General features: G+C 38.7%; 1 protein-coding gene across 1 annotated transcript; it reads right to left on the reverse strand.

Annotated features, from left to right (window-relative positions):
- Positions 1-920: 920 nt before the first annotated feature.
- On the reverse strand, positions 921-9,746 carry VPS29 (VPS29 retromer complex component). Its single transcript, XM_042780601.1, has 5 exons — positions 9,604-9,746; positions 8,672-8,782; positions 4,757-5,048; positions 1,321-1,556; positions 921-1,038 (listed from the first exon to the last, which is right to left on the reverse strand). Exons 1-5 carry the CDS (start codon positions 9,744-9,746, stop codon positions 921-923), a joined length of 900 nt encoding a protein of 299 aa, XP_042636535.1.
- Positions 9,747-9,763: the final 17 nt, after the last annotated feature.

Consider the following 9,763-nt stretch of genomic DNA (forward strand, 5'->3'; position numbering starts at 1 on the left):
AAGTTGGGAGTAGCTACACTGATGAGAGGATTCTTTCCATTATATATTCACTTACGCGTCTCTGCTGTATTTTTAAAAATATATTGAACCTTGAAGAAATGGGAGTAAGGCAATTAAAGCTATGGTTTGAACAAATCACTGCAGATTTCATATGCAAATAAGTGTATTACAAGTTGTTGTTGTTGTTGTGTTGTTATGTGCTGTTGAGTCAGACCTAATTCACAGCGACCTCTCCTTGGGTTTCTGAGGCAGTATCACTACAGAAGTAGATCGCCCAACCTTCCTTCCGAGGAGTGGCTGGTGGGTTTGAACCACCAGCCTTCTGGTTAGCAGTCAAGTGCCTTAGGCACTACACCTACCAGCGTGTATTACATAGAAAATTCAGAAAATAAAATCTGAGTTCAACATTATGACATGTTTAAGAGATAAGAGAGCTCTGAAAGTTCTTCTCATCTACCCAGTCACTTTTAATACTTACCTACAATTTCATTTCGTCTTGTTTTTATGGTTTTTTAAATTAAAAACAAGTTATCAAAAGAGTATAAATTGAAGATAAAAGTTTATTCCTGAATGGAGAAAAGTGTATACAAGAACATCTAGATTCTTTCTCCTCATGCACTACTTTCGTAATAAGGTTCCAAATATTTGAAGTTATTTACCAGAATAGATTTTTTTCTTAACAGTTGATCATTTACTATGTGGTAGATATTTTTTCAGGAAAACCATATACTGTAAACTAAATACATTCTTACCACTTACACGAAGCTTTAGCAATTATGTATTAACATAGAAGATATTACATTTTACTGCAAACTATTATAAAATTGGTACAATTTGTGGCTTTAAATGTTTAATTACTTGATTTAAACAAGGGAATGCAAAGAAAACAAAATAGAAATATCACCAAGACAGGCCCAGCTTTAAGACTTTTTGTATTCGATTCGTTCTACTTTCACATCATCTCCAATGAGCTGGTACACGTAAGTGACCACTGTAGAAGCCTGGATATCCATCAACACAAATGAAGGAATAATGTTTCTGAAAGAAAAAATAATGTCATTGTTCTGAATTGGTAGTCCCCAACTTATGATGTATTCAAGTTATGATGAACCACACTTATGACCGTCTGGTTTTTTTTTTTGGATACAGTTTATCATTAGTAATATGTATTACACACAATGTTGCAGTGCATAATTTGCTGATGTTATCATTCTTATGCCAACCCCCAAAGACAAATAAAGATCATATTTATGAAATGTCGTATGTGCAATTATTACCTTTACTAAAACTCTATAAATTTCCAAAATGCATACTACTCACGTTTCCAAGGCATTATATGCTCCAGTGGCAGAACCTGGGTTAATGTAGAATTTATTTTCATGCTCAAATGCTTCAAATTTGTGTGTGTGTCCTGAGATAAGAATGTCCACATCAAACTGCCTCTGCAACAGGGCTAAGCTGGCCATATCTCCCCATGGGATAACTTGATGTCCATGGATCAAACCAATTTTGAACTGTCCAACAGTCACAACTTTCTGTTCTGGATAATTCAGATTCTAAAATGGGAAACAGGCATAAGGAAATAAGTATTTTAAATATGTTAGTGTTTGAAAAGTCAGCCCATTTAAATATTCAGTCTTTGTGAGATTTTGATATAGTAACACACAACCAACATATTTCTTCTCAGTCTCTAAGGCTGCGACTATGCTTACTCCAGGTGAATTGGCATTTATCCTGCACTCTCTTATTTCTTTCTTGAGATTACTGGCTCTCTTGGGCATGCTGTAGAAAACTTATTCCCCAAAATTTGTGATTTTTCTCTACCAAAGAATATTAGACATATGACCTGTCAACTAGGGTGTGTTCAAATTATATTCTAGCCTTTACTAGTTATGTAACTTAAAAGAATAATAGCAGTTAACAAACTCAAAAAAACAAACTCACTGCTGTCAAGTCAGATTCCACTCATAGAGACCCCACCTTGGGTTTCCAAGATATTATCACTACGGAAGTAGATTGCTCAATTACACTATATCCCCAGAGCTCCTAAAGCACAGAGGCCCTAATATGTTTTTAACATACCTATATTTAATTGGGAGCTCTGGTGGCGTAGTGCCTAAGGCATCTGACTGCTATCCAGAAGGCTGGAGGTTCAAACCCACCAGCCACTCCTTGGAAGGAAGGTTGGGCAATGTACTTCCATAGTGATACTGCCTCGGAAACCCAAGGAGGGATCACTATGGGTCGGATCAGGCTCAATGGCAGTGTATTTGGTTTTGTATATTTAATTACTGACAAAAAGTTTGTCCCTTTCTCTTCTCATTCTTTCACCTTCATGCCACCTCTATTCAAATAATTTTTCAAATGCACTAAAAACCTAAAAGACACTATGCCCTTTGTGTCTTTAGCACCAACCAGGCTAAAAAAGTTATTTAAAAAAGCATTCATTTCCAGAAACACAAAGTAAGTTTTTCATACTTTACAGTGTTAGCACTGGCAGGTGGTGTCTTCAAAATCATCTAGTCCAAGCATATTTTACACTTGAGAAAAGAAAATCTTATCATTAGCTAATGGGTGAAGTTGGAACTCCAGAACTCCTAACTTGATTTTTTCTTTAAAGTCAGGTTTATTGAGGTCTAATTTATATATAGTCAAGTCACCCTTTTTGGTATATTACTCAATGATTCTTTTTTAAAAAAATTTTTTATTGTGGTTTGGGTGAAAGTTTACAAAGCAAATTCATTTTCCATCCAGCAGTTCATACACATTTTGTTTCATGACACTGACTGTAGTTCCCTACAATATACTGCTCTCTCACTTCCTCTCTGTGGTTACTTCTTCCCTGTGTCCTTCTTTCCTATGCATTCCTGCCCCCTGAACTATCTTCCTGTGCAAATACTGCCGTTCTGTTCTCCCATGATTGATTGTTCTAAGGAGTGTATCTCCCTGGTGTAAATGTGTAACTCAATGACTCCTCACAAACACACATTACAATATGTGCACAACTACAATCAAGATACAGAGCAGTTCTACCACCTCCCAAAATTCCCTCATGCCCTCTTAATGTCAACCCTGGATACAGGGAGCCAGGGGAGGGGGATCGGCAGAATCATGATGTGATCTTATTTCATTTAAAAAGGATCATTCTACTGAGTGAAGAGAAGGGCAATGTACCAAATGAGAGTGATCAACATGGTGGCACTGAGGAAGAGGAAGACAGAGGTACATGGGAGGTGCAGACAACAAAGATGAACCCTTTTACACATACACTACTGCATTGTCAGTGAAGGCAAACATGGGTATACGGGTGGATAGATGGGTGGACGGGCTGAACTATTAGGTATGTCTATGTACCAGGGAGTGTACCCAAGACCATGTATAGGGTTGGCAGACAATGGTCCTATAAGTGTATTTGTATGATCTGAATTCGCAGGTATATAGTACAGCTGACAAGGGACAGGGGTGTAGTCACTTCTTGGTCACAGCCAGCTACCCAGAGGGACCGAGTAGTTGAACCTGTGGGCTCGAGACCATAGCCACAGGGGACATCAAGCTCAACGGACTTAACATACTATACAAAACACTATTCCACCTCCTACTTTGGTAAGTAGCGACTGGGATCTTAAAAGCTTGCAAGCAGCCATCTAGATGCAATGATGAGTTTCTCCTTGTCCAGACCAAAGAAGAATGAAGAAAACCAAAGATTCATGGAAACAATTAGTCCTAGCGACTGGTACACCATGTGATCTGTAGCCTATACGACTGTGAGACCAGAAGAACTAGATGGTGCCTGGCTGCCACTGTCAACCACTTGGAGGGGGATCTACGAAGGAGATCCTGGATAGAGAGGGAGAACAATGTGGAACAAAACTCAAAATTTATTTGGAAAAAAAACAAAAGGGGGACCAGGTTTGCTGGTTTGATAGAGCCTGGTGGAATCACTGAGACTATGGCCCCTAGCTGCCCTTCAGGTCTGGAATTGAACCCACAGCTGTGGCTTCCAGCCAAACAAAAGACAAGCATATGAGTTGAACATTTACCTAAGGTAGGTGCACTCCTTGGAGAGAATAATCATGAGAGAAAGAAGGGCTGTTTATGTACAGGGAGACAGCTTAGGGGGCAGGAGTGCATGGAGGGATAGACACAGGGAAGAGGTAACTCTTGGGAGGAAGTGGGAGGGGAGCTGTTGCATTGTGGTAAATTGTAGTCAATGTCATGAGACAAAGTGTATGTGTACTGCTGTATGGAAAGTGAATTTGCTCTGTATATTTTCATCCAAATCACAAAAAAAAAAAAAAGGGTCATTCCAGTTGCTATTTGGAGAAAAATTCTGGAGAGCGGAAGGACAGAATCAGGGAGCTGCAATACAGGAAGTGATGATGGTGGTTTTGGGCAGAGCAGTAGAGGTGGTGATGGTGAGACGTGTCTAACAAAAATTTTATAAACTAAATTTGGCACTGTAAAAACAGTAACACAGCCACTTTTACTCAGCATCAATTTATTTAGAACAAGTAATTTAATATGTCTATTGGGTAGTCCTAATTAGTGATTTTCAAACAATGGGGGGGGGCACGTACGCAGTTTAAAAAGCAGGTTCAAGAATACAATTTTGTACTTGGAAAATTTAAAAAGAAAGACAGTCTTAATTGAGAAACCTTCATCTAAAGGATAAAACCACAAAAAAAATAAAAGATACATATACACACACACACACACACAGATATACAAGAACATATAACTACTTGGGCTACATCACCTCATCGAAGTCTCCTCTCACAATGTGAACATCACCAGCCAGAGTCTTGAGATAATCATAACTCTCTTTGGTGCAAAGGTTCCCAGTGCAGAGAATATGCTGGATCTTTCCTGGTACCAGCAGCTTTTTGAATTTAGCCGGCAAACTGTTGCAGCGGTGTGGGATGTGCAGATCTCCTAACACCAGCACCAACTTTAAAGTGTCAAGTGAGATAATGTATGTTAAACACGGAAAATAAGACATAGACGATACCAATACAATTGCCTGTCCACATTGTGCTCCCATCACTCGTCTTTTACATTAAACTCATCAGATATTCCAGAACCCAAAAGAGAGCAGAAGTTAGCCATACAGTTCCTACTGTGATCATGTAAAGAAGCACACAGATGGTAATACACTCTAAATTAATCTTCTTTTATGAGGTCAAATAGTTGTGCATACTCAATACAGGTAATTGTTTTGATCAGCAAGAATAAAATCAAGCATTCTAAAGGGATTCATTAGAGACCTATAAATTATATTGAATAAAAAAACCTGCAAAATGAAAAAGACACTACTGGGTCATATGGAATTTGGTATTTTTGAAATCTGATATGGTAATTCTATTTATGTAGTTGTAATGTAAACAACCTGCTTACATGTTTAATGTAATGTAAAGCCTCCCCATAAGAGGAACTGTTAATCGATAATTTATGCTTACCAGATTATTTGGAGGAACAGTAGCCAAAAATTATAATATTTGTTAATTAAAACTATTAAGGATACATTACAGAGGTATAAAAACAGCTCAAGTTCCAGTTTCAACAGGGCAAACATGTGCTTCTGATTTTCTGATTTATAATCTTTGGTATCTTCCTTCGTTATTAAAAAATTCTCACTTTCTCGCCTATTTTTATTGTCTGGATGAAAATGCCTATGTGCCCTCAGTGTAGTTTACAAATTTTAAAAATAGTATTTTCACAATCTTTCATGTGCATTAGAACACGTTTAAAAAGGGGATTAGCTAAATAAGTGATGGGTTTAGCAGGTAGGTGTTTCAGAGTTGCAGCATAGTCTCAGATGACAAAATAAATTTTGCTCTTAAATATAAAAAGGAAAAAAAACTCAATCCCGTAAAATTTTAATTTTAAACAATCAAGATTTGACATATTTAGCCATTTAACAGAATACTATCAAAAAGGTTATTTTAAAATGATCTCTGTGCTCCAAAGGATAACAGAATCAATTTCTTCATGTTGATCAATTAGTGTCAGCACCTCAGTACTCTGATAGGATATTTTTATATAGATCCTATCAATAAATGTATATGCTTTAACTGCTTTTGAGGAAGGCATGACTATTTCTTAATATGATCAGAGAAAACAGTAAATACATAAACTAGATAATAATTTTGCCACCACAGACTTTGTAAGTTGAAATTAATCAAAAAATAAAATGTGTGAAATTAAAATGATTAACTAAAACAAGCTTGGTATGTTTTGCAACAAAAATCAAAATGAGTGCAGAGGACAGAAGTGTTATGAGGACAGAGTAACTGAAGTAACACAGGGTTACAATATTAGCACACTTCAAAATGTTAAATAAGTTTCTTCTTTATAAAGAACAGTAGTTTCAGCTGGTATTTGCTCAGTGTTTCAGTGTAGATCTTAGTGGGCAAAACAATCTGTACAACTGAAAACCACCATGACATTTTCACCTCTTTGGGAACTAATACAAAAGTACCTGGAGATAGAACAATCCTCATCTTCAGAGGGGGAGTCCCTTCAAAAGTGGATTGAAATACATAATGTGTGAAGCTGGCATTTGGGAAAAAAGGTAAAAAATAGCTTTTTATATTTAAAAAAAAAATTATAAAAGGGTAAATGTCTATAAAAACCAAAACCAAAACCAAAACCAAAAAAAAAAAAAAACCAAACCTGTTGCCATGGAGTTGACTGCGACTCAGTAGCAATCCTACAAGGCATAGTCAAACTACCCCATGGGGTTTCCAAGGCTGTACATCTTTACAGAAGCAGACTGCCACATCTTTCTCCTGAAGAGCAGCTGGTGGGTTCTAACCAGACTTTTCACTCATCAGCCAAGCACTTAACCCCTGTACCACCAAACCAAAAAAAAAAAAAAAAACCCAAACCCACTGCCATCAAGTCAATTCCAACTCATAGCAACCTCTCTATTGGGTTTCCAAGGTGGTAAATCTTTACGGAAGTAGATTGCCCAGTCTTTCTTCTGTGGAGTGGCTGCTGGGTTTGAACAGCCAACCTTCTGGTTATCAGTCAAATGCCTTAGGCACTGTGCCACCAGAGCTCCTTCACTGTACCACCAGGGCTCCTTAAATGTCTATAACAGGTTGAAAATGTGTGGGACTAATAATTATTGAGTTATTCAATCTGAATGTTCTAGAAAGAACATTAGTTAAGACATGGTACTTTATAAGAATTGATGAGCTAAATTCTATAAAGTAATGTGGGTTATCCCCACGTGTACCAAAACTATTAGCAATCAAAAAATAAGACTTTATGAATGACCACACAAATGTTTTCAAATTAGTAAGCATCTTTATGAGAACAAAATCCTCTGGTTTCCAGCAGGGAAACAGTGTGACATAACAAATGTATTTTGAGGAGTGTCCTTAGCTAAATTCCACACTTTGACAGGTCAAGTTAGAGATAGATTAAGGTGTTTTATTTAAAAAAAAATAGCAATAGATGCTGGAAATGGCAGTCTTGTTAAATTCAAATCAGGAACCAACACAATCAAAGAATGAGAATTTAGTTTTTTCCTATCTGATAGACTTTAAAAGGGTGAGGAACCCAGTATCAGTCACCCAACCACCACGGTTAGTAGCAGCTAAGAGAAGAAACTTACTCTGTGCCCAGCCTTAGTGGAATGAAGAAGTTGATTGCAGACAGGGGATGAAAAAAAGGGTGAAACATGACCAATGTTAAAAGAAAGCAACAAAAAGAAACAAACCAAAAAAAAAAAAAAGAACCTATATCCAAATGAAAATGCAAACAACTGTTAATGATTTTTGAGTGTTATGAAAGAAAATGTTAAAAATCAGCTTTGCTCCAACAATACCCAAAAAACTATTTGCTATATTTTTAAACAACACACACACTTATTAAAATTCTCCCTTGTCAAATTTTTTCTATTTTTCATAATCTTATTCTTGACCTGAACTCCCAACCTTTTTGTTTCCTATTCTGTTTAGATTTTCTTGAGACAATCTAAAAAATTCATCAGTAATAGCTTAAATGAACACTGACATTTTTTGGATTCTTAGGATCTAATTATTCCTCAGATGTATTGATTTTAATTCTCTTATGTTCAAAATTCTAGCCGTTGGAAAATTAAGCTGTAGCTAGTTCGTTATTTTTCTATAGAAGATCCAAAACAGGGCAGTGAATACATGATCAAGTAATGAAGTTGGCAACTAAGATGATAAAAATCCATATCCTTTTTGCCAGCTAGAACTGCACCTTCCCCACAAACGAATTTGCTGCCCATCTACTGTGGACACTTGATACTAAATGTTGAATGTCTCTATGCTTCTTTGCCAAAAGAATGCTTCTAATCATAAAATAATCAGCCAACACTGACTTCTGCACAATTCTTTCACATAACAAGTGATGTATCACTATGACTATCCTAAGAAAATGTGTTCCCCGCTGAAAACAACTTCAGAAAACATCGTGTGTCAGGGAACTGTTTCCAAATTAAAACATAAATTTGACAACAGATTGTTGTCCCTGTAAGTGGGAAATGATTGCACAGCACAGATACTTCAAATCTGTATAAATCCCAAACGTCTCTATTGCTTCTTCATTGGCTCCAGAGTGACAGGAGGGAAAGGCTAACAACCATTGGAGTCTGTTTAGAAGCAAGTATCAAAGATGGGATTAAAGCCTTTTATACTGTAAGAGAGCGAGAAAGGCACAATTCTTGAAAGAACATTTGTCCCAGAATTGTGATAATCTTATATTGCAATGGCTGCCTAGCAGAGAGAGGAATCCCTTTACAATTAACCTTATTAACATAAATAACAAGATAATCAGAGCACCTTTTGAAACAGTTTTTAGGCAGGAAAGTCTTCAGGGTAATAAATCTGTTGAGGGTGCGGGGAGTAATGGGCGGGAGGAGCCTGAAAGAAAGCCCCTCTCACCACCCCCTGGCGCCAGCACTGGCCCTGTCATTACAAAGTACATATTCACAAAAATTTCCAAACAATTTCAGGGAGTTCACAGATCACTGAAGAAGCCTACTGTAAGGCTCACAGTATCTTGAAGAAACAAGGGCTTTCAACAATTTTAAGTACAAATGCAACCCTCTGAGGGCACACTACGCATTTCAATGGCAGCTGCATGTTATCTGAGGGGCGAAGGAGTTAGTTTTTAATCTCCTCTCCCTAAATGGAAGACTTAAAAGGGTAGGAATTCTACTCGCTACTTCCCGTTTTGCATGCGAGGTCCATTTCGCGACGTGTGTGTGGGAACCAGCATACCCCCACCCGCGGGAGGTGCTTTTGCCTGGAAGGAGCAGGGAAACGTCTGGAAATGGAGGCCTTCCAGGGCTGGGTGTGTGGGTCTCGTGACAACACTAACTGAGGGGGGCCCTTTTCCCTCGGACGTCCCCTGGACTGGCCCCGAGGGCGAGGGTGCAGGGCCAGTGCCAGCCGCACCAGGAGGTGGCCGCTCCCTTTCTTCCTTCGCCCTCCCCCCGGGCCTGGGCCTCGCCCGCCAACACGTCCAGGTTCGCCCAAGCTTTCGCTCAGAGACTCCCTATGGCCCCTAACGGCGCAGCTCCTAGACCGAGAGCCAGGCCTCGGTGGCTGCCACCGCCGTCCTCACCATCCTGTCACCGGGCTCCGTTCAGTCACAGCCACCACCGCCACCCTCTTCCTCACACTCTTTGACACCCCGCCTACTTTGCCCACAGCCAGTAAAAAACGAGGTCGACAAGAGACCGCCCTACGGCGGCCCACACAGGTCATTCCCCACCGTAAAGCGA

The sequence above is a fragment of the Orycteropus afer genome, unplaced genomic scaffold (genome assembly GCF_000298275.1).
Source record: "Orycteropus afer afer isolate SDZICR_OR568_19922 unplaced genomic scaffold, OryAfe1.0 scaffold00048, whole genome shotgun sequence".
Taxonomy (NCBI): domain Eukaryota; kingdom Metazoa; phylum Chordata; class Mammalia; order Tubulidentata; family Orycteropodidae; genus Orycteropus; species Orycteropus afer.

Excerpts from the sequence above, each read along its gene's own strand:
- VPS29 (XM_042780601.1), bottom strand. The coding sequence starts at position 9,746 with ATGACCTGTGTGGGCCGCCGTAGGGCGGTCTCTTGTCGACCTCGTTTT. Across the intron at positions 8,783-9,603 it reads CGGAGCCCGGTGACAGGATG|GTTAATTGTAAAGGGATTCC; the intron begins GTGAGGACGGCG and ends TATGTTAATAAG. Across the intron at positions 1,557-4,756 it reads TGAGAGGAGACTTCGATGAG|AATCTGAATTATCCAGAACA; the intron begins GTGATGTAGCCC and ends TTCCCATTTTAG.